Source organism: Rhinopithecus bieti, unplaced genomic scaffold (genome assembly GCF_001698545.2).
Source record: "Rhinopithecus bieti isolate Rb0 unplaced genomic scaffold, ASM169854v2 scaffold_39951, whole genome shotgun sequence".
Lineage (NCBI taxonomy): Eukaryota > Metazoa > Chordata > Mammalia > Primates > Cercopithecidae > Rhinopithecus > Rhinopithecus bieti.
The window spans coordinates 303334-327932 of record NW_016816406.1 but is presented as its reverse complement, the minus strand read 5'-3'; the positions used below and the strand labels follow the sequence as shown (position 1 = coordinate 327932).

The 24599-nt window shown below is 36.3% G+C and overlaps 1 protein-coding gene across 5 annotated transcripts; it reads left to right on the top strand.

Annotated features, from left to right (window-relative positions):
* The first annotated feature begins 8987 nt into the window (after positions 1 to 8987).
* Positions 8988 to 24599, top strand: KLRF1 (killer cell lectin like receptor F1). Of its 5 annotated transcripts, XM_017854852.1 has the most exons (6): positions 8988 to 9177; positions 13885 to 13983; positions 14834 to 14983; positions 20755 to 20894; positions 21265 to 21377; positions 23340 to 23918. In XM_017854852.1, exons 1-6 carry the CDS (start codon positions 9093 to 9095, stop codon positions 23446 to 23448), a joined length of 696 nt encoding a protein of 231 aa, XP_017710341.1. In that variant the 5' UTR covers positions 8988 to 9092; the 3' UTR covers positions 23449 to 23918. The 5 variants fall into 5 exon arrangements, 3 of the variants coding, with proteins under 3 accessions (XP_017710341.1, XP_017710342.1, XP_017710343.1); XR_001881988.1 differs by lacking the exon at positions 20755 to 20894 and having other exon boundaries at positions 23340 to 24599; XM_017854853.1 differs by lacking the exon at positions 14834 to 14983.

Here is a 24599-nt window from a genome sequence, read left to right as displayed (position 1 = left end):
CTTCTTCTTCTTCTTCTTCTTCTTCTTCTTCCTTCCTCTTCCTCTTCCTCTTCTTCTTCTGAGATGGAATTTCACTCTTGTTGCCCAGGCTGCAGTGCAATGGCATGATCTCGGTTCATAGAAACCTCCACCTCCCGGTTCAAGTGATTCTCCTGCCTGAGCCTCCTGAATAGCTGGGATTACAGGCATGTGCCACCACGCCCAGCTAATTTTGTATTTTTAGTAGAGATGGGGTTTCTCCGTGTTGGTCAGGCTGGTCTCGAACTCCTGATCTCAGATGGTCTGCCCGCCTTGGCCTCCCAAAGTGCTGAGATTAAAGTGTGAGCCACCGAGCCCCGCCACAGCAATCTTCTTCTCTGCCAGCTGCTTCAATGAATGAGGAACCCAAAGTGCAACAAGGAAGTTTCATCTTCCTGTTCATCAGGATAATGATCATATTCCTTATTAGAATAACCTTGCCTTAGGCATTAGAACCTCTAAACCCAGCACAAACAAGATCTTGGGGAAAGGAGACAATTTTCAAGTGAATTATTAGGTGTACTAGTACAAGGTTACTCCAAATCTGAATCCTAACTCTATGCTTTGTTTCACAAACCTGTACATTCTTGCTATGGCAGAGACAGCAACATATATTGGTAAGTCAAATACTCCCTCTTATAAAACTGAATCCCACACTTGCAAGCTGTTTTATTCCAACTGGTATCATTAGTGTGCTTTCAGGAAGTCATTTCAATACCCTGGTTAGCCAGTTACTTATGGGCAAGTAACTTCTTTTTTTGTTGTTGTTTTTTGAGATGCTGGGAAGTTAGACATCTCTACATCCCTAGGAAAGGGGCTGAATCCAAGGGGTTGAGCAGGGATTGTCTGCAGGCCCTGCTTCCATGGTGCCTCACAAGATAAGACCCACTGGCTTGGAACTCCAGCCAGCCACTGGTAGCGGGGTTATACCTCTCCTCAAATGAATCTCTCAGAAGGAGGGGCTGGACACCATTTTTGCTGTTTTGCAGCCTTAGCCATTGTTGCCAAAATCCAAGGTGACTAAGGACTGGAGAATCCCCCAAAGCACCACAGCTGCTCTGCAGAGAGGCTGCCAGACTGTTCTTTTTCACGTGGGTCTTGGATCCCATTTCTCTTCACTCAGAAGAATCTCCTGACTGAGGTCCACAACCATCTCCACAAGTGTTTTTGAGCTGGCAACAGGTCCATACCCCTCTGGGATGGAGTTTCCAGAGGTGAGGATAGGCCACCACCCTTGCTGTCTTACAGTCTTAGCCATTGTTGCCTTCAGGGAGTCTGAGGCAACTAGGGACTGGAGTGGTCCCCTGGCAGAGCACAGCAGCTCTACAGAAAAGTGGCCAGATTGCCTCTCCCAGACCCTGTTTCTCTTTACTGGTTGGAATCTCACAACTCAGATCTACAACCACCAGATGTTTTCCAGTTGCCAACGGGTCTGTACCTCCCTAGGATGGAGCTCCCAGAGGGAAAGGCAGGCTGCCATTTGTGCTGTTTCACAGCTTTCACTGTTGTCACCTTTGGGCACTGGAGAATCTGAGGTTATGAGGGGGCTGGTGGGATCCTCAACACAGCACAGCTGCTTTCCAAGAAAGTGGCCATAGTGCTTTTTTATAGCAGTCACTGATCCCGTTTCTCCTCACCGGGTATGACCACCCAACTGGGATCACCAGCCATCCTCACCAGTATGTTTGGGCCAGCAACAGGTCGGAACCTCCCTGTGATGGAGCTCCCAGAAGGAGAGGCAGGCTGCCATCTTTGCTGTTTCACAGCCTTCACTGTTGATACCTTCAGGTACTAGAAAATCCAAGGTAACTAGGGACCGGAGCAGACTTCCAGCATACTGCAACAGCCCTACAAGAATGGTGACCAGATTGTTACATGACCAGATTGTGAACTTGATCCTATATCTCCTCACTGGGCGGGTCTTCTCAGCCTGGGCCTCCGACCACCCCCTGCTGTGGCTATCAAGTCAGTAGCGGCTCTGCAACTTCCTGGACAGAGTTCCCAGTGGGAGGGGCAGGTTGCCGTCTTTGCTGTCTTGCGTCCCTCGCTCTATTTCCAGGCTCTGGAGAGTCTGCAGGGACCAGGGGCTGATCTGTCACTCAGCACAGAGCACCCACCTCATGGATAAGTGACTGGACTGTTCTCCACACACATCCTGGACCTCACTTCTCCTCCCTGGGCACAGCCGCTGGACCTGGTACTGCAGCACAACCACCCTGCCCCCACCTTACCACTTCAATCAAAGGCAGCCCAGAATTTCTCTGAGGAGGAAATCACAGAGTCAACCCACAACCCCTCCACCACTGCAGTTGCAGTGGTGCTGCCTAACAGCCGTTAGGCTGGAAAAGAACAAAGGGCCTAGTGACCACACTGGCCCCTCCAGCACACCACAGTCACCATACAGAGAAGAGTCCAGCCCCTTTTCCCTGGGAACTTCCACTCCCCAACTCTTCACCAGGCAGGGCCCCTGGCTCATGACCATAGAATGGTTGCCCCATACATGGCTGACCATACCCACTAGTAGTGGCCCAGAGTTCCCCCGGGGAGAGGCCCCCAGAGGCATCCAACAGCTCCTCTGCCACAGGGATAGAAACAGTTCTATCCCTGCTGCCCTCAATCTGGGGAAGAACAAAGATCCTGAGGGCTACACCCAAGCTTACAGCATGCCACAGACACCATAGGGAGAGGAGACCATTCTCTCCTCCTGGTGACTCTTAATCCTCTGCTCCCCAGGAAGTGGAGTCCCAAGTTCATGCCAGCAATGCAGCCGCCCCACCCACCTGGCTGAACACTCCCAGTAATGGCAGCTCTGCGCTCCTCAGACATGAGATCTCCAGGGGAAACCAAAAGCCCATCTGCCACTGCCTCTGCAGTGGAACTACTCCTGCTATCCTCAGACTAACGAAGGAGCAAAGGCCCTAAGTACCTTATCCATACCCCTAACAAGCAACAGTCGACCCAAGGAGAGGAGCAAAGTTCATCTCCCACAGGTTCTACACACTCTGCCTACACATCACCAAGCAGGGAAACCCCCTGGCTTGGGCCCACAGCACAGATACCCCCATCCTGGGCAAACTGCACTGAGCAATTGCTGACCTACATCTCTCTGGGGTAGAGCCCCTAGGAAGTAAGTAAAAGCCCGTCAGTCACAACCACTCCTAAGGTCCCCTCTGCTGCTGCCTCCAAGTTGGAGAGGAAATGTAAACACTGAGATCACCCCAGAGCTGTGCGGGAAAGCCCAGGAATGACAAGCCATGATCTACAGCCAACACTCAAGTGGGAGAGGCGCCCAAACTTTCAGAGCATTGAGAGGCAGCATGACTGCAACTGTGAAGAAATATGGGGGAGCCACACAACTGATCAAGAACCAACCAACTCAACACTCTGCCTAAGCACAACCTACTGGATCACATCCCAAAGCTTTAATGCCAAACTACTTCACTAACATATCCCTCACTCCACCATGAGACCAAAGACAAGTCAGCTGCAAGTAAAGACCCTGTGCAAAGCCTCAACCCTGTGAATACATCCAGAAAAGAAGTCTACTGACTGTATGCAATCTACATCATGGCTAAAGAAACACTCACATGCAGAGAAGAGAAAGAAGCAACACAAGAATTCCAGCAACTCAAATGGTCAGAGTTTCTTATGTCCTCCAAATGACTGCACTAGTTATCCAACAAGGGTTTTTAACCAGCAGAGCTGGCTGAAATGACAGAAATAGAATTCAGAATATGAATAGAAATGAAGATCATCAGGGTTCAGGAAAATGGTAAAACCCAATCCAAGAAAACTAAGAATCACACTAAAGCAATACAAAAGCTGACAGACAGAATAACCACTATAGAAAAGAACCTAACTGATCTGCTAGAGCTGGAAAACACACTACAAGAATTTCGTACTACGAATGCAAGTACTAACAGCAGAATTGACCAAGCTGAAGAAAGAACCTTGGAACTTGAAGATTAGCCCTCTAAAATAAGACAGTCAGACAAAAACAAAGATAAAAGAATGAGAAGGAACAAACAAAATCTTCAAGAAATATTAGGATTATGCAAAGCGGCCAAATCTACAAATCATTGACATCCCTGAAAGGGATGGGGAGATACAAACTGGCATAATAACCAACTAACAACACAATGATAGGATCAAATCCACACATATCAATACTAACCTTGAACGTAAACAGACTAGATGCCCCATTTAAAAGGTGCAGAGTGGCAAGCTGGATAAAAAAAGCAAAGCCCAATGGTATGCTATCTGCAGTAGAACCATCTCACACACAATGACACACAGGTTTAAAATAAAGGGATGGAGGAAAATCTACCAAGCAAATGAAAATCAGTGAAAAAACAGGGTTTGCACTCCTAATTTCAGACAAAACAGACTTTAAACAAACAAAGATGAAAAAAGACAAAGAAGGACATTACATAATAAATTCAATTCAACGAGAAGACTTAACTATCCTAAATATATATGCACTTAGTACAGGAGCACCCAAATTCGTAAAGCAAGTTCTTAGAGATCTACAAAGAGCCTTAAATGTTTACACAATAATAGTGGGAGACTTCAACACTCCAGACAGATCATTGAAGGAGCAAATTAACAAAGATATTCAGAATCTGAACTTAACATTGGACCAAATGGATTTGATAGACCTTTACAGAACTCCGAACCCAGAAAACTAGTATATACATTCTTCTCATTGCCACATGGCACATAATCTAAAATTGACCACACAATCTAACGTAAAACAATTCTCAGCAAATGCAAAAAGAAAAAAAAAAAAATGCCAAACACACTCTTGGACCACAATGCAATAAAAATAGAAATTAAGACAAAACAAATCACTCAAAACCATGCAATTACATGGGAATTAAACAACATGCTCCTGAATGACTTTGGGGGTAAATAATGAAATTAAGGCAGACGTCAAGATGTTCTTTGAAACTCATGAGAACAAAGATACGACATACCAGAATCTCTGAGACACAGCTAAGGCAGTATTAAGAGAAAAACTTATAGCACTAAACACCTACACAAAAAAGTTAGAAAGATCTCAAATTTAACAATCTAACATCACAACTAAAAGAACTGGAGAAGCAAGAGCCAACCAACCTCAAAGGTAGCAGAAGACAAAATATAACCAAAATCAGAGCTGAACGGAAAGAGATTGAGATACAAAAGAAACATCAAAAAGATCAACAAATCTAGGGGTTGGTTTTTTGGGGGAAAAAAATAGGTCTCTCGCTGGACTAATAATGAAGACAAGAGAGAAGACTCAAATAAACACAATTAGAAATGACAATGGGTATGGTACCATTGACCCCCACGAAATACAAATAACCATCAGAGATTACTACAAACACCTCTATGTACACCAAACTAGAAAACTTCGAAGACATAGATAAATTTCTGGACACATACAGCCTCTCAACACTGAACCAGGAGGAAATTGATTTCCTTAACAGACCAATAATGAGCTCTGGAATTGAATTAGTAATAAATAGCCTACCAACCAAAAAAAAGCTCAGATGGATTCACAGCCAAATTCTACCAGATGTACAGAGCTGGTACCAGTCCCACAGAAACCATTCCAAAAATCTGAGTTGAAAGGACTCCTCCCTAACTCATTCTATGAGGCCAACATCATCCTGATACCAAAACTGGCAGAAGCACAATAAAAAAAGAAAACTCGAGGCCGGCATCCTTGAAAAACATAGATGCAAAAATTCTCGACAAAATACTGACAAACTGAATTCAGCACCACTCAAAGAGCTAATTCACCAGGATCAAGTGGATGTTATCTCTGGGATGCAAGGTTGGTTCAACATACACAAATCAATAAATATGACTCATTTCATAAACAGGACTAAACACAAAATCACACGATTATCTCAATAGAAACAGTAAAGGCTTTAATTAAAATCAACATCCCTTCATGTTAAAAATCACTCAGTAAACCATGTATTGCAGAAATCCCTCAAAATAATAAGAGCCAGGTATAATAAACCCACAGCCAACATTATACTGAACAGGCAAAAGCTGGAAGCATTTCTCTTGAAAAACAGCACAAGACAAGAATGCCCACTCTCAACATTTCTATTCAACATAGTATTGGAAATCCTTGCCAGAGCAATCAGGTAAGAGAAAGAAATGAAGGGTATCCAAATAGGAAGAGAGGAAGTAAAACTATTCCTGTTCTCAGACAACATGATTCTATGTCTAGAAAACCCCACACTCTTGGCCCAAAAGCTCCTTCAACTGATAAACAACATCAGTGAAGTTTTAGGATACAAAATCAACATACAAAAATCACCAGCATTCCTATACACCTATACACAACACCCAAGCTGAGAGCCAAGTCAGGAATGCAATTCCCTTTATGATAGCCACAAAAACGATAAAATACATAGGAATACAGTCAACCAGGGAGGTGAAAGATCTCTACAAAGATAATCACAAAACATTGCTTAAAGAAATCAGAGATGACACAAACAAATGAAAAACATTCCATGCTCATGGATCAGAATAATAGGTATCATCAAAATGGTCATATTGCCCAAAGAAATGTACAGATTTAATACTATTCCTATCATACTACCAATGACATTCTTCACAGAACTAGAAGAAAACTATTTTAAAATACATCTGGAACCAAAAAATTAGGCCAAATAGCCAAGGCAATCCTAAGTAAAAAGAGCAACACTGGAAGCATCATATTACCCAATTTCAAATCATACTACAGTACTTCAATATCCAAAATAACAAAGTACTGTTAAAAAAAAAAAAAAAAAGCAGACATATAGACAATTGGAACAGAATGGTCCAACGCAGACACATAGACCACTGGACAGAAAGCCCAGAAGCAGTGCTGCACAACTACACCCATCTGATCTTCAGCAAAGCTGACAAAAACAAGCCATGGGAAAAGGACTCCCTATTTAATAAATGGTGCTGAGATAACTGGCTAGCCACATGCTAAAGACTGAAAGTGGACCCCTTCCTTATACCATATACAAAACTCAATTCAAGATGGATAAAATACTTACATTTAAAACCCCAAAATATAAAAAACCCTGGAAGATAACCTAGGAATTACCATCCTGGACATATGAATGGGCAAATATTTCATGACAAAGATTCCAAAAGCAATTGCAAAAAAAGTAAAGCAAAACAAAACAAACAAACAAAAAAACTAATTAAACATAAGAGCTTTTGCACAGTAAGAGAAACTATCAACAGAGTAAACAGATAATCTACAGAATGGGAGAACACTTTTGCAGACCATGCATTTGACAAAGGTCTAATATCCAGCATCTATAGGAAACTTAAACCAATTAATAAGCAAAAAAAAAAACCCTATTAAAAAGTGGGCAATGGACATGAACAGACACTTTTCTTGTTTTATTTATCAATCTTAATTTACTCCTTATCCATTTGGAGTGGCAAATAACGGCCAAAGAAATTGTAATTACAAATTAAAGAACACAATTTAGCAAGGAAAAGTAAATGAAAATAACACAAAAATATATTATTTTTTTACTTTTGTCATTAAGTAACAAATATATTTCTGATAATTTGTCAAATATTTTTCTCTTTGAATTTACAGTTTATCTTATTTAAAAGGGTATATTATATTTTTTAAAATTTTATTTTAAATTCAGGAGTACACGTGCAGGTTTGTTACGTAGGTAAACTTGTGTAATGTGGGTTTGCTGTAAAGATTATTTCTTCACTCAGGTATTAACCCTAGTACCCATTAGTTATTTTTCCTGATCCTTTCCCTCTTCCCACCCTCCATCCTCCGATAGGCACTAATCATTAGAGAAATGCAAATTAAAACTACAATAAGATCTCATACCAGTCAGAATGGCTATTACTAAAAAGTCAAAAAATAACAGATGCTGATGAGGTAGTGGAGAAAAGGGATCACTTATACACTGTTGATGGGAGTGTAAATTAGTTCGACCATTGTGAAAGATAGTATGGTGATACCTTAAAGACCTAAAACCAGAAATACCATTCGATCCAGCAATCCCATTACCGGGTATATGCCCCAAGGAATATAAATCTTTCTATCATGAAGACACATACATGCATCTGTTCACGGCAGCACTGTTCACAATAGCAAAGACATGGAATCAACCTAAATGTCCATCAGTGGTAGACTGGATAAAGAAAATGGGATACACAAACACCATGGAATACTGTGCAGCTATAAAAAAGAATGAGACGATGTCTATTGCAGGAACATAGATGAAGCTAGAGGCTATTATCCGTAACAAACTAATGGAGGAACAGAATACCAAATACCACATGTTCTCATTTATAATTGGGATCTAAATGACAAGAACACATGTACACATAGAGGAGAACGACAGACACTGGGGCCTACTTGAGGGTGGAGGGTGGAAGGAGGGTCAGAATCAGAAAAACGTAACTATTTAGTACCAGTCTGAATACCTGGGTGGTGAAATAATCTATACAGCAAACCTCTGTGACATGATATTACCTATATAACAAACCTGCACATGTAGCCCTGAACCTAAACATTAAAAAAAAACAAACTATATTGTTACATTATTAGTATGATTTATAAACGATGTTGTTTTAGGATAAAGAATTTAATTGTTTGGCAATTGCAAATTATTAAATTAAATATCAATATGTTAGGGAGTGTAATTCAAATAATGTAAATATTTAGGCTCTAACAAAAGGCAGCCATGTATTATTTACTTCACCTCAAAAAGGGGTATCATTTCCATTCCCTTGACTTTAAGGTAAATTAATAGAAATTTATAAAGCACTCAAAAGAATATTCAATTCAATATGTGGTGGACAGTTGAGAAATTATGTGTTATCTACGTCATGGAAAAGCAACTTTTAAAAAGAAAACATTTCCTCTGAGGTTTTCACAAATAAATGAAACTGTGAACCCTCGTATGTACTGTGAAAGGACGATTTGAGGAGCATCTCTGATTAGCAGCAGGTTTATTATTCTTTCCTCATTTCATGTTATACTTAGTAAAACAAACCATACTTGTATATACACACATTCACTCACACTGAAGATGCAAGATGAAGAAAGATACATGACATTGAATGTACAGTCAAAGAAAAGGAGTTCTACCCAAACAGCTCAACTTACATTTAAAGGTACAGAATTTAATTTCGTTTTTCAATTGGTGTGAATTAACATAGTAGTTTTCCACATTCTCTTCTATTGTGTTATTGGACTGTTTCATTATTTGGGTGCTTTCCTTTCTCTGTCTCTGCATCTTTCTTCCCTTCCCTCTCTTTCAATACTAATAATGATTTAAAAATAACAACCACTCTTACCATTTAAGAAACACCAGTTGCAGGCACTATACAGAGTGTTTTATCTGTGTTCCTTCATTTAATCTTACAAATTTCCCATAAGATATTCTCTCTCTCTCCCATTTATCAATGTGGAGCTAACGCTTACTTGTAATATTTTGTCTGATGTAATTTCTTAAGGACATTCTCTGAGGAACTATGAACACTTAATTAAAATTAATAATTTCAAATTAGTGAATATTTGGTGCCATTCACCTCCTTATCATTCATAGAATGTGCTGTTTTAATGCTTTTTTTATTTTTTTTGAGACGGGGTTTCACTATTGTTGCTCAGGCTGGAGTGCAACGGCATGATCTCGGCTCACTGCAATCTCTGCCTCCCGGATTCAAGTGATTCTCCTGGCTCAGCCTTCTAAGTAGCTGAGATTACAGGTGCCCACCACCATGCCTGGCTAATTTTTTTCATTTTTAGTAGAGACAGGGTTTTACCATGTTGGCCAGGCTGGTCTTAAACTCCTGAGCTCAGATGATCCACCCGCCTTAGTCTTCCAAAGTGTTGGGATTACAGGCATGAGCCAACGCGCCCGGCCTTTAATACTAATTTTTAATTCAACTTCTCTAAAACTTTAAAATATGCTCTTCACCAGGTTGACTCAAAATAAAGTTTATGCACCAGCAATCAACAATTTAATTTACCACTTCAAGCATATCCTCCATACATAGTGCAATTCCATCATGCCACCTGAATGTGATATGGCAAAAGAGATAAGCAGAAATTAAAGACACAAATAACCACAGTTATAGAGACTGTCTGTTCTGTTCTATTGCTTTCTAAATATTTCTCTTTTAATAACTTCACCCATGAAAATGTTACTTATCTCTTGACTCCTTCTGCAAGTATCATCCATCACTGATTCATCTTAGAGTTACACACCTGCTATGTGTACAAAATTTATTGTTTCTTTCATGTCAATTTTTACAGATTCCCATATTTTCAAGTCTTTACTGCCTATGCTCAGTTTTTATTTCATTTTTGGAAACTAGAGATATTAAACCTGAAAGACTACAAAATATAGTGACTTCTCTGTAGACTTTTTTCCACACTCTGTTCATAAATGTCTTTCTGAGGCAAAAATGTGCAGATTTTCAGCTCCCAGATATTTAAGCGACACATACTAATATTTTATGTTTTGTACCTTTAGCTAATATTTATTAAAGCTTGAGGTAAGACATATCCTATGTGAATTAGATTGACAATTTGAGCCTTGGGGTTATGATGTTCATTCATATAACTTAATTTTGTGGCGTATTTGTAAATCTTTTCTCATATATTGAAAAATCTTTGTTGCCAGGGATAGTAAGAAATTACATAGCTGCTTTATCCCACTATGCATCTATAGTAGTTTCAGAATCACTATAGAAATAATATTATACTAAGATAGTTAGTTAAAACAGATTAAAATGTTTTGCAGGTTTAAAAATCCTTAAGATATATTCCACTGAGCATGCACCATTAAATGTTTTAAAATCGCTTTAAGTAATTCCTCTCTCTATAGTGAAGACACTAGCAATATCTAGTTAGATTCCTTTTCTTCATTTTTTATGGATTTTTTTCATTTTTGTTTAACTTACTTTATAGTAATGTAAAACATTTACATATTTTCAGTCAAACTTATATAATAAAGGGCCAAGTGTGGCAGCTTATGCCATTAATCCCAGCACTTTGGAAGGCCGAGGCAGGATGATCACTTGAAACCAGGAGTTCAAGACCTGCCTGGGCAATAAATGAAGACTCCCATCTCTACAAACAATAGAGATAAAAAAATTAGTCAGTCATGGTGGCACATGCCTGTAATCCTAGCTACACAGGGTGCTCAGGCGGGAGGATCTCTGAGCCCAGGAGCTCAAGGTTACAATGAGCTATAAAGGTGCCACACTGCACTCCAGCCTGAGCAACAGAGTGAGACCCTGTCTCAAATAAATAAATACAAAGTTAAAAAATTAAAAAAATTACTTTCAGAGAAATCCACCTTGAATAAATCCAGCACCCTTCATAAAATTGTACCATTTTGTATTTCTATATTTTCGGTGTTTACTTAGCTATTCTCACTCTTTTGTTCTTCCAAGTAACTTTATAAAAAATTATTCAGGCTCACTCACCACAAACAACAAAAAATAAAACAACCCGATGTAGCTTTTACATCTAAATTACTTCCTAGTTTGTCATTCAGCTTAGGGAGAATTTATATTTATGACACATAGTTTTCTTTTCCAAGAACATGATCAAATTAATATTACTCGGTTTTCAGTTAGTTTAGTTTAGTTTTGTTTGTATTGGGTTGGGGCAATTTTCTGTCTAGTTTTCTTTTTGTTTGTTTGTTTTTTTGGTTAACTGTCCATGAGGAATGAATTTCTTTCATCTATGTTTTCACAGTGGTTACTGGATTATACAGGGCACTGATTTTAGAATGTTATTTTTATAAATGCAGCTACTATTTTTTGTTCCTGGAATTATGGTATTTTTTTCAATTGATTGTACTCACATTACCTTCAAATAATTTTACCTTCTTTTTCTAATATTTCTACCTGTAATTAGAATATTTTTTCTTCATTGCATTATATATTACCTCTTCATATTAAAAGTAGTGGAGATTTGAGATATCTTTCTTTTCTGGACTTAAGCAGGAAAGCTTTCAGTTCTCTCAATTCAATAAGATGTTAGCGTTCATTAAAGCAATAAAAACTATTACGTTGAAACATAGATATCCATATACACTTCTCTTTCTCAACATAAAGGTATAAGAATTTATACTCATTTATTTCTTATACCATCTATTCGAGATTGATGATAGATTTTTTCAACACTAACTTTATTAAATACTAATATTAACAACGGAATTTTCTTAACTATTGAATAATCTTCTACATTCCTAGATAAACCTAACATGGTTATATATAATATTCTTTGAATGCTTGATATGTATATATAACATTTTTTGTATAGGACATTTCATAAGACTGATTTTGGTATTTTTATTTTATTATTTCTGGTTTTGAGTGGTAAAAAGGCTTGTGTTTTAACCATTATAAGTTAAATTAAACCACTTCCTTACAGGAGAAAATACAGGATAATGAAAGTGTTACTTTCTCCATTATTCAACATCTCTTAAAAATTTTTTTTACTTTTATTTTTATTTTATTACTATTATTTTTTGAGACGGAGTCTCGCTGTGTCGCCCAGGTTGGAGTGCAGTGGTGCAGTCTCAGCTCACTGCAACCTGACGTGCTTGGGAGAAATAATTGAGTCTGGGTTGAATTTCAACTGCCTTCCACAACTTTTTTTTTCCTAATGTTTTCTGATAATTATTTTTTAAGTTTTAAAATAAATATATGACATTTTTAATACACTGTGCTTGATTTCTTGGAATTTATTGCTTATCAATATTAACATATCAAAAATTCAAAAACAATCTGAGAAATGTGTCGTATGCATTAAATGAATTCTGATAAAATTATTTTAGTATCTTTGACAACGTTATAATAAGAGAAAACCTGCAAACTACTTATGTAAAATATAATTCTATAAGGTTCATCATGTGCTTTTCTGACAGGGCTGGACAGCTTCAAATGTAGTTTCTCTATTTTATCCAGGTTTAAAGTGTATTTAGAATATAAATTTCAGCATTAGTAATTCGATTTATTGACGGAACAATAAGAATATTTCAGTTACAACAGAGGATTCTTATCAATTATTATGATAGATTTACATAAATTATCTTTGATATGGACAAAGTGTTTCACAAAGTATAGATATTCACTTATTCAGTGTAACACAATTATTCATGTAATTTCGTAAGTCAGGGCCCAGAAGACCTAAATCCTCTGGATGAGACTCTCTAATGTCTGTCCAATGATAGCAGTTTCTTGAATAATAATCATTGGACAAGCACTCTTATTTTTAAACTTGACAGTGTAAATATATGAAAAATGAAACAGTTCTTAAAAGTTTACCATGTAATAAGAAGATGAAATATTATTCATGACTTACGAAGGATTTTAGGGTTTTTTTGATTAGAATAGCAGGATACCTAAAGCCATATTTAGTTCTGATTCATCCTTAGTAAATAAAAAAGGCTCAAAGGACTTGTAAATGTTATATTAATGATGAATTAGAAGGTGTTTATGTGGATATACATGTATTATCTCTAAATGCATGTGCATGTGCGTGAGTGCATGTGTCTCTGTAATGGTTGGAAAATTATTCAGTATATAGAGTAAAATTCTTTCTACAAGTTAATAATGTTAAATATTAGCAATTTCTTAGGATTTGATATGACATGTAACATAGCTTCTGACCATCCAGAGTGTTATCGTTATTAAATAAATGTATATATTTTTCTATTTACTTAGTCTGCATTCCTTTGTTTGCCTAATATCCTTTGAAACCCAACCTTATATATTATACAATCCTATTATTACAATTGATATTATATTACTCCCTGTAAACATACTTTTCTAAATTAATTCATGTGATTAATGTCTCAGATTATTCAGTGGTGTTGCACTGGTATAAAATCTTACTGGGAATATCTGGAACCATTAATGGTATTCTGGCTTTGACTTTGATCTCCCTGATCCTATTGGGTAAGTTACAAGATCTTAATTAAATAAAAGTATGAAAGATGTTTACTTGTTTCTTGTAAATCTTTTTATAATTATTCATTCATTCTTCACGACATTAACCAAGATTGAATTAGAAGCTACTGCGTGTAAAACTCTATTAGTACACTACACGGTGCTATATTTAATATGCAATCAAATCAGGTAAGTATCTTGTCCTCAAGTGGCATACAGTCTAATACGGAGAAAGGAGTGTATGTGTAGAGTGTGTGTGTGTATGTGTGGTATTTGAAACCATTTTTCTGTGTTTCTTAGATACTGGTAATAGATACAATTTTACTGTTTTGCTTAAACATTTTAATGCATTTTATCTAAGGTTGTATTTAGTTTGCTTTTCCTTTTGTCCAACAAATATTCACTGAACAACTACAATACTCCAAATATTACAAATTCCCCAAAACTTTTAAGAAAAGAATAGTCAGGGTGAGGAATGTTATATTCTAGTGGGAGAAGCAGGTATTAAGTAATTATGTTACAATGTGCTGAATACAGTATTGGAGGTTGCAGCAAAACATTAAGAAAGGATGAAAAGAGCCTATACACTTCCCAGAGCAGAAACTTGACTTCATTTACTATTGTATTACCAGTTCACAGGAATGCCTGGCATAGAATAAATTCTCACCAAGTATGTGTTGTATAAATGAATTGATTGTGTAAGATTTTGAATTCTTTCCATCCGTAGACATGAAAATTTTAAAAAGATCCTAGTGATCCCCTCAATTATTTCTTGTTCCAATCATCAGAATCATCCCAATGAATGTGTCTCTGAGACATTCCACAGAGAAGATATTTACCTAACCTTAAAATATTCAAGTTTCTCAGGGAGTATTGCTAAAATGCCAAAAAGGAAGTCATTCAAATACCACCGAGCATGAGGATACTGGAGACCTAAAAATGAATAACGGCACAAGAAGAAATGCAAGTAATAAGGACCTTTGTGTTTCGAGATCTGCAGACCAGACAGGTGTGCCTCAAGGCTTTGGCTTATCCTTGTTTTAATCTTTTGGACTGTCTAAATGTTGAGCATTTTTGAACAGGTATGCAATAGATTAAACTAACATATAAAGGTTTAGTATAAATCTACTTTTCATTCAAAACTTGATTTAGATTATTTTTCTTTCTTTTTTTTTTTTTTTTTGAGACGGAATATCGCTCTGTCGCGCAGATATCTTTAAACTGGTTGCAGTGGGAGAAAAATTGTAAAACAACGTAAGAAATAGGCTCTTGCCTCCAGGAATTTAAAATCAAGTTGATACATACAAATACGGACAGTTAGTTGTTATTAAAAAGCAGTATGTAATTAGCCATTCTTGCTTGTCACTTATTTATTCTTCTTTTTCTGAAACACAGACTGGATAAAAGTCAATATTTTAAAAGTTATTCGTTATGATTTTAAGCTTAGACTTTTAAGCTTAGAAATTCTAGTCAGACAGAATTTTGATAACATTACCTTCTATTTTTAAATGTTTAAGTTGAACTTTTAAATACTTAACTGATAATTTTGACATTTATTTTATTGTATGAGATGATATATTATGACTTTCCAGATAAATGCATAATTATTGTAAAAGGATTTTTTCTAATCTGCTAGTTCATATCACATATTTTATGTTCTACTGATTGACACTCTCTTCATTTGGCTTATCTATCTGTTTCACAGGTATACATCCCAAACCAATAGAGATATTGTAGCTTTGTCTCATATTTTATTGTCTCCCTTTCTCTAATGTCTGTCATTGTGTTGGGTATCATTGCAATAACACCTTAGAAAAGTTAAGACGGCTTTGGTAGGTAAACATGGAATCATATACATGTCATTAAACATTAATTAAAGTAGGTATAAATACTGTATATTGAGCTATAATATATTTATTTCCTATTCCTTTTTTTAACTGCGGTACAATTCAAAAACTTCAACCTTTAAAAGTAAACAATCTCATGACATTTAGAACCTTCAAACATTGTGCAACTACCATGTTTATCTAATTGAAAAACTTTTCCCAAAAATAAATCCCTTACATACCCAATAAGCAAATCACTCTCCATTCTCCCCCCATTTAGCCTCTGACAACTACAAATCTTCTTTCAGTCTATACGGATTTACCTATTCTGGATTTTCATGTAATAGATCACACAATATTTGGCCTTGGATTTCTTTCACTTAGCGCAATGTTTTTGAAGTTCATCCACATTTTATTCCTTTTTATGGGTGAATAATAGTCCATTGTGTGTGTATATCTGTAAATATAGAAACATACATATTTATATGTATCTCTATATCTATAAATATTGATAGTCATATGTACATCTGTAAATACAGATATGCACAATGTTTGTGTGTGCAGAGCTTAAAGGTCAGTCCGATGCGAGATCTTAGGACCTTTTCAGGTAATTTCTGAGCATGCACCCAGCCCAGGGCTTGTGCCTGGCCTTCCAGATTTTCAGGATTATGTGGGAGCTTTTCAAAGTCCTTATTCCTGGACTTATTCCTGGAAAAGCTCATCCCCCAGCTTTTCCTCTCAAGCTTTTCAGTTAGTCCTGTTGTTTGTTCCAACTATTATACGTTGCCTCATGTGACAAAAGCTAACACATTTAACTTAATTTTTACAAATATCCTTTGGTAGCCTCATGGCAGATATCTAAGTCTTCTTTACTGGCAGTGATATCTACTGCTAAAACAATTCAAGAGTCCATAGACGCTCTGGATTTCATGGAAACTCATGAAAGACAAACTCAGTTACTGTTGTCTGCTAATTCTACAAATAACACCTCACCTGACTTGAATCAAAATCACCACTGATAGCAAGGCCATCTCTTTGCTAGGCCAAACACACAACTTACAGTCAGGCCCCTGGTCCAGGGTGAGCCCTGAGAAAAAGAGAGTTTATATTGGACCCCAAAAGACAGATGGATCCCAGGTTGGATAATCTCTGGTAGAATGATGAAACAATTGCAATACTTACTAGGGTTGGATGACAACAGTGCCAGGCTTCTCCTTAGCTTCTGGAGGCAATCTTTCCTTCTGCACCTCCTTCTGTATCCATGAGTAGCAGGATCCCGCTCCCACATAGGGATATGGTGGGCATGAAAGCAGGCCTCTTCTAGCAGATATTCACTCTCTTACCAAATTAATTGAGGTTGAGTCTCCAAAAAATAAACAACTTTGACTGGCTCTGACTGACTTTTAGACATGAATGCCCCAATTCCTCTTATTCCAGGAAGCACTCATAAATTCAAGTGATTTTTCTGGGAGGTGAATAGCTTTGAGGAAGGGTAAATTAAAGAGGCAATTCCCTGCTCAAATATTAAAATTGGTCCCATTTTGCTGAAAGATGCTTTCATCCTGGTTGTCCCTCAAGACTATTCCTTTGCTCATCCTTGAAATGGACCTTCTCAGTCAGCACGTGATCTCATGGAAAGCTTTTACACTATTGGCGGGCACCACATAGTGGAAAACAGTTAATCTTCCCCACCAGTGTGAGTGGTAAATACTCCAAGACACCAAGCAAGGCAAAGCACTGCAGGATTGTGGTCTGTTATAGCTGACTTTGTCAAAGGAATTCTATTCTTTACCATGTTGCCTTTTAACTTCCTGGTATGGCCTATGTGTAAAGCCACTACTAGAGAGTGAAGGCTAACTATAGACTACAGAGAGTTAAGAAAAATTATTCCTTTTATTAGAGCACCTTTATTGGATAATTGCTTTAATGAATGACCTTCAAAGCATAGGTAAATGGTTTGGGAACAGATTTAGCTAACATGTTCTACTTAGTAAAAATTTTTCAGGAGAATCAATCACAATTTGCCTTCACATTTACTTGGTTGCTGTGGACTGAATTGTACCCTCCCCTTAATTCATATATTGAAACTCTAACCCCCGATGTGACGGGATTTGGAGATGCAGTCTTTAGGAAGTAATTAGATTTAGATGAGGTCATGTGGATATGTCTTACTTAGTTTGGGGTGCCACAGCAAATTACCATAAGCTAGGTTGCTTATAAACAACAGATATTTATTCCTCACAATTCTAAAGACTGGAAGTCTGAGATCACAGTGCCAGCATGGTTGGGTTCTGGTGAGGGCCCTCTTCTCTGTTGCAGACTGCCAACTTCTCACTGAAATCTCTCACGGCAGATAGCAGAATGACTCAAGTTATCTCAGGACTCTTACAAGTACTAATCCCATTCTGATCTTCATCTGTTCTTAGCTCCCAAATGCCCACCTCCTAATACCATCATATTGGGAGGTAGGATTTCAGCATATGAATTTTGGGGTATGCAAACATTCAGTTCATAAAGTTTTACCTCTGAATTCCCAAAATTCATGTCCTTCTAACATGTCAAATGGAAAAGACAACACACCAAAAGAGAAAGATATATTTGCAAATCATGTGTCAGATAGGGGTATAATATTCAGAATATATAAAGAACACTTATAACTCAAAACACAACCCAATTTAAAATAAGCAAAGGACATGAATAGACATTTCTCCAAAGAACACTATACAAAAGGCCAGTAAGCACTTGCAAAGATGTTTAATATGATTATTCATTAGAGAAATGTGAAATCAAAACCAGGGTGGAAAGCCACTGCACACCCACCAGGATGGCTATAGTTACACAAAAAGAGCAAATGTTAGTGAGGATGTGGATAAATCACTCACATATTGCTGGTAGAAATGTAAAATTTTATAGTACTGTGGAAAACAGTTTGACAGTTCCTCAAACTATCACATGACCCGACATTCAACTTTTAGGTATATATCCAATAAAATGGAAGACATATGTCCTTACAAAAATTTGTACATGAATGTTCATAGTAACAATATTCATAATAGCTGAAGAATGGAAGCGGCTCAGATATCTGTCCATCAGCTGATAAAGAGATAAACAAAATGCACTACATACATGTTGTGAAATATTCTTACAACCATAAAATAGAATGTAGTACTGATACATGCTACAACTTTTACAAGCCTTGAAAACATGGTGCTGAATGAATGAAAAAGCAGATGCAAAAGGCCACATATTGTATGATTTCATTTATATGAAGGGTCCATCATAGTCAACCGCATAGTGACATAAAGTGGGCTAGTGGTTGCCAGGGCTGTGGAAGTAGAAAATGAGTAGTGACTACTTAGTGTTTATATATAATGCAAATGCTCTAGAATGAGATAGTAGTGACAGTTGTACAACATTGTGGGTGTATTAAAAGCCACTGCATTTGCACTTTAAGATGGTCAAAATGGTGAATTTTATGTTATGTGAAGAAAAATAGTCATGGTAAAAAATAAATAAAAAGAGAGAGATTGTAATGGGTCATAAGTTAAAATAGTTATATTGGCCTTTTAAATATTTTATATATATCTCACTTTTCTCAGTACTATGCCAAAATCTCAATATTTTCCATTTAATTTAATTTTCCTTAATATTAACTTAGGAAAATCAAAGAACTACATAATATTGCAGTTATTAAGAGGTTGAAAATACAGAAGTTGAAAATAAAGTGTTATCATTCTCTGCATAATTTAATCATTTAATTATTAATTATTTAATATTAAGAGGGAGAAGGGGATACACATACACAACTACAAGGAGAATGATTTGAAAACTTTGTGTGGTTTTTATTTGCATTTCCTCTAATGATCAGTGATGTGAACCACGATGAGGTACTAACTCACATCAGTCAGAATGGCTATTATAAGAAAGTCAAAAAATAACATGCTGGTGAGGGTGTGGAGAAAAAGGGATGCTTATACCCTGATGGTGGAAGTGTAAATTTGTTCAGCCATTATGGGAGACTGTGTGGCAATTCCTCAAAGATCTAAAGACAGAAATACCATTCAAATTCAACCCAGCAATCCCATTACTGGGTTAGGGTTAGGGTTAGGGTTAGGCCCAAAGGAATGTAAATCATTCTATTGTAAAGACACATGTATGGGTATGTTCATTGCAGCACTATTCACTATAGAAAAACATGGAATCAACCTAAATGCACATCAATAGTAGACTGGATAAAGAAAATGTACATATACACCATGGAATACTATGCAGCCATAAAAAAGAATGAGATCATGTTCTTTGCAGAGACATGGATGGGGCTGGAGGCTATTATCCTTAGCAAACTAATGCAGGAACAGAAAGCCAAACATCTCATGTTCTCACTTGTAAGTGGGAGCTAAATGATGAGAACACATGGACACATGGAGGGAAAAAACATACACACTGGGGCCTACTTGAAGGTGAAGGGTGGGAGGAGGGAGAGGATCAGAACAAATAACTAATGGGTACTGGGTGCTACCCGGATGTTGAAATAATCTATACATCAAACCCCCATGACACAAATTTACCTATGTAACAAACCTGCATGTGTACCCCTGAACTTAAAAGTAAAAAAAAACCTTTGTGTGGATAAATTCTAAGTGACACAAATTATATTTTATCTAATCTCTCCAATAGCTATTTTATTTTGTTCATGCTATTTTTGTCAATATAATAGATCTTGGCATCAAAATTCCCATTATGTCTAGCTTTTGCTTCATCTCATTAAATTGTCTTAATTTCCAAGGACCATCATTTGTGTTTTGGCCATCTTTTATGTCTGGACAATTTGCTATGAGTGATTTTATTGTAGCTCAACTCTTATTTACACAATATATAAGTATTGTTCTTACTGCCAATTTTCAGAGATGCATATGTACTTTAATTTCATTTTGTTTTCTACATTTCTCTGTAGTACTATGCCAATCAGAATGGCTCAAATACCAAGGGAAGTGTTATTGGTTCTCTAATGAGATGAAAAGTTGGAATGACAGTTATGTGTATTGTTTGGAAAGAAAATCTCATCTACTAATCATACAGGATGAACTTGAAATGGTAATTGGTCTAGTATCAGGGTTATGGCATCTTTGCAGTTGAAAATGGCTTTCCTTAAATATCTTTCCATCTTTGCATTAAATTGTCATTTACTTTGATTATGAAGTTTTGGGCACTGTCTTAAATTTTGTATTCCAAGCAAGTGCCTCACTTCTCATGCTGGATCTGGCCCAAATTCATATATTCAACTTGCAATTGTGTGTGTGTGTGTAACATACATATGATGTAACATGTGTATAAGTAAGATATGAATTGATTATCGTAAGAATCCCCATGCAGAGTGCTCTTTTGCAATAAAATTTAAAATCTTCGGTGTGTCTGAATTGCTAAAATATTTTGTTCATTTAGTCCCTCATTGTCCACATTTTAGGCTTTTATACAGAAAAACCTAAGACAATCAAACTACGTATGGATGGGGCTTAACTTTACTTCATTGAAAATGACATGGACTTGGGTGGATGGTTCTCCACTAGATCCAAAGATGTGAGTCTTTCTTAAAAGGCAATCTGATTTATTGTCTTGTAGAATATGTCTCCTCCAGGTTCACCAAATTCAACTCTGAAATAGTTACTGGTACTACAGAATTCAGAAGAATGAAAATTAATTTAGTATTTACAGGAGTAATGATAGATATTTTGGCTTGATTTTTAAAGAAAAGGATTTGAAAAGGTAGTTTATGATTTAAAACTTCTCACACTTTATATAGAAAAGTAGCTTGCATCAGTGCAGTCTCCTGTTTTGAAAGTTCTCAATGCTTTCTTTAGCCATCTTCAGTAATAAAATAAAACCAACGTGCATTTTTTGTGTTATGTGATTATCACAATGTTAAAATATAAACAATATATACAACATAGAACAAGATTATCCAAAAGTCTCTGAACAAATGCATGGAATTATTGATTTTAAAAGTTCTGTCAATATTTTCGTGTGCATTATTTTATAATAAAATATTTAATTAAAATATAATTAGTAAAACAGGTAAATTCAAAATCCTACTCCTACGTTAGTAGGCATGATAATGGTTCCCAAAGATGTCCACATTCTAATCCCAAAATGCTGTGAAAATGTTATTTTATATGGCAAAAGAACCTTTGCAGGTATGATTAAATGAGGAATCTGGAGATAGGAATGTCATGCTGGATTATCTGGGTGGTCCCAATTAAATCCCTTAGAAGAGGGAGGAAGCAGAATTAGAGTCATAATGGGAGATATGAAGTGGAACACAGAGATTCACATGATGTGAAAGCACCTCTGTGAACCAAGGTACACAAGTGGCCTCAGATTCCTCCCTAGTACATCCAGAAGGTGACTCTGCAGACATTTTGATCTTAGTCCTGTAGGGCAATCTTGGGCTTCTGATCCTCATAAGTGTAAGATAACAAATTAACCTTGTTTTAGGCCACTAAGTTTGTGGTAATTTGTCTTGGTAGTGATAGAAAAATAGTACATTATAGTAACCAACTTAGTGGTGCTATTATATTCCCCTTATTTCCATTTCATCATTAAATATTAAATATTTTCTATCTGACTGCACCAAATCAATATAAAAGGTGAATAAAAACATTATTTGGATTGAAGGATAAAATTATGGATGTGTGTCATCTGAGAGTAGAGTTGTGTCACTGAACGTCATGAAGTTGCCAAACTTTGTTTTGTCCTCTTGCCACATCCATTCAACACTAGCCTTTAGGGTTGAGTTTTAACTCTAGATCATGCTTGGAGATTTTTGTCCATAATATATTCAATACAAAATTTAAATCTAAGCTTGGACAAAGTGTATTTTCTAATATGAAAATTCAGTACTTACTTGCCCTTATCAATTTGGAAGCATTGAAGATCATGTGCACCTTTTCCAAGATTCTTTCTTCAACTTTTTCCACAGGTCAAACAAATTTATCAGAATGTATCACTAACACTACATTATTTTATATATAAATTTGTTAATATTTTTAATCTGTTATATTATAAGTAAATAATGTAATAAGTATGGAATTTATTATTTAGGTCATACATAGGTCGCTTTGTCTATTGAGTTATTTACAAACACCAATTCATATAAATGCTAAACAATATCATGAAGTATTATTACCACCCTTATACAATTAGATATAAGAAGGAAAGAGAGGTTAAGTGAGCTGTCCAAATGGAGTTAATCTTATTTTTAATGTAACTGAACTACATGGGGCAAGAGAAGGAATACTAGAATGGGAATGTGGAGGGAAATTTATTCTTATCTGTTAGTTGCAGACTCTCTGGCAACTCTTGACCAACCACAGCTAACAAGGCTAAGTTACAGAGTTATTGTAATTGTTAGTGAACTCAAGTATGTAAAAATGCTTTGAAATTTTGAATTACTTTTTTATTTAAAAGAGGATATTAGCAGAAGGCCCAAATGGATGTCTTCAGCAACAGTGCTTAACAAAGTATTCATTCTCTCTTCCCCAGATTCTTCATAAAGGGACCAACAAAAGAAAACAGCTGTGCTGCCATTAAGGAAAGCAAAATTTACTCTGAAACCTGCAGCAGTGTTTTCAAATGGATTTGTCAGTATTAGAGTTTGACAAAATTCACAGTGAAATAATCAGTGATCACTATATTTGGCCTATTAGTTTCTAATATTAATCTCCAGGCGTAAGATTTTAAAGTGCAATTAAATGCCAAAATCTCTCTTCTCCCTCCATCACTGACACTGGTCTAGCCTCAGAGTAACCCGTTAACAAACTAAAATGTACCCTTAAAAATTTTTACCTGATAGTATAAACCAATGTGACTTCATGTGATCATATCCAGGATTTTTATTCATTGTTTATTTTATGCCAAATGTGATCAAATTATGCCTGCTTTTCTGTATCTTGCGTTTTAAATTCTTAATAATGTCCTAAGCAAAATTTCTTATTTCTAAGGGTTGAAATATAATGTGGATTTATACATTTTTTACCCTTTTATCAAAGAGAATTAACTTTGTTTCCAGGCTTTTGATACTCTGCACTCAGCTACAATAAACATCCTGAATGTTTTCTTAAATAGTAACACCTTTATTTCTATGATACAAGCCTTAAAAGTAGAATTTCTAGGTAAAAGTGTTAAATGTGCTGTTTTATATTTTGTACAATTTTTATATTTTGCACTTTTGTTTCCAAATTTGGAAGCTTTCAGACTTATAAGAAGATATTAGGTGCAGAAAAAGAACATACTGCTTTTCTTGAACCTCTTGAGAATTACTTGCCAAATTGATGCATTTTGTTATAACATTTCATTTGTTGTTAGATACTTTTTGTGTATTTCCTTCCAAAAAAGGGGCTTTCTCCTACATAACCACAATAAAATTATGAAAATCAGCAAATTTACACTGACATAGAACTATCATCTAATTCCCAAATTTCCTTCAAGGTTTGCTATTTGTCAAAATAATGTTTTTAGAGTAAAAGCATCCAGCTCAGAATCAATGTCTACATCTGGTGACTATATCTCTTTAGCCTCCTTCAATACGGAAGAGTGCGTGAATCTTCCTTGACATTCACGACCTTGACACTTTTGAATACTACACGTTGATTATTTCGTAAAATGTCCTTCAACTGAAATATTCTGATTGTTTCTCATGGTTAGGTTCCAGTTTTATCTTCTTGGCAGAAATGGCATAGAAGTGATGTAGTGAAGCTTGGTCTCTGAATCCTTTCAGGTGATACACAGTTTTATTTGTTCCAT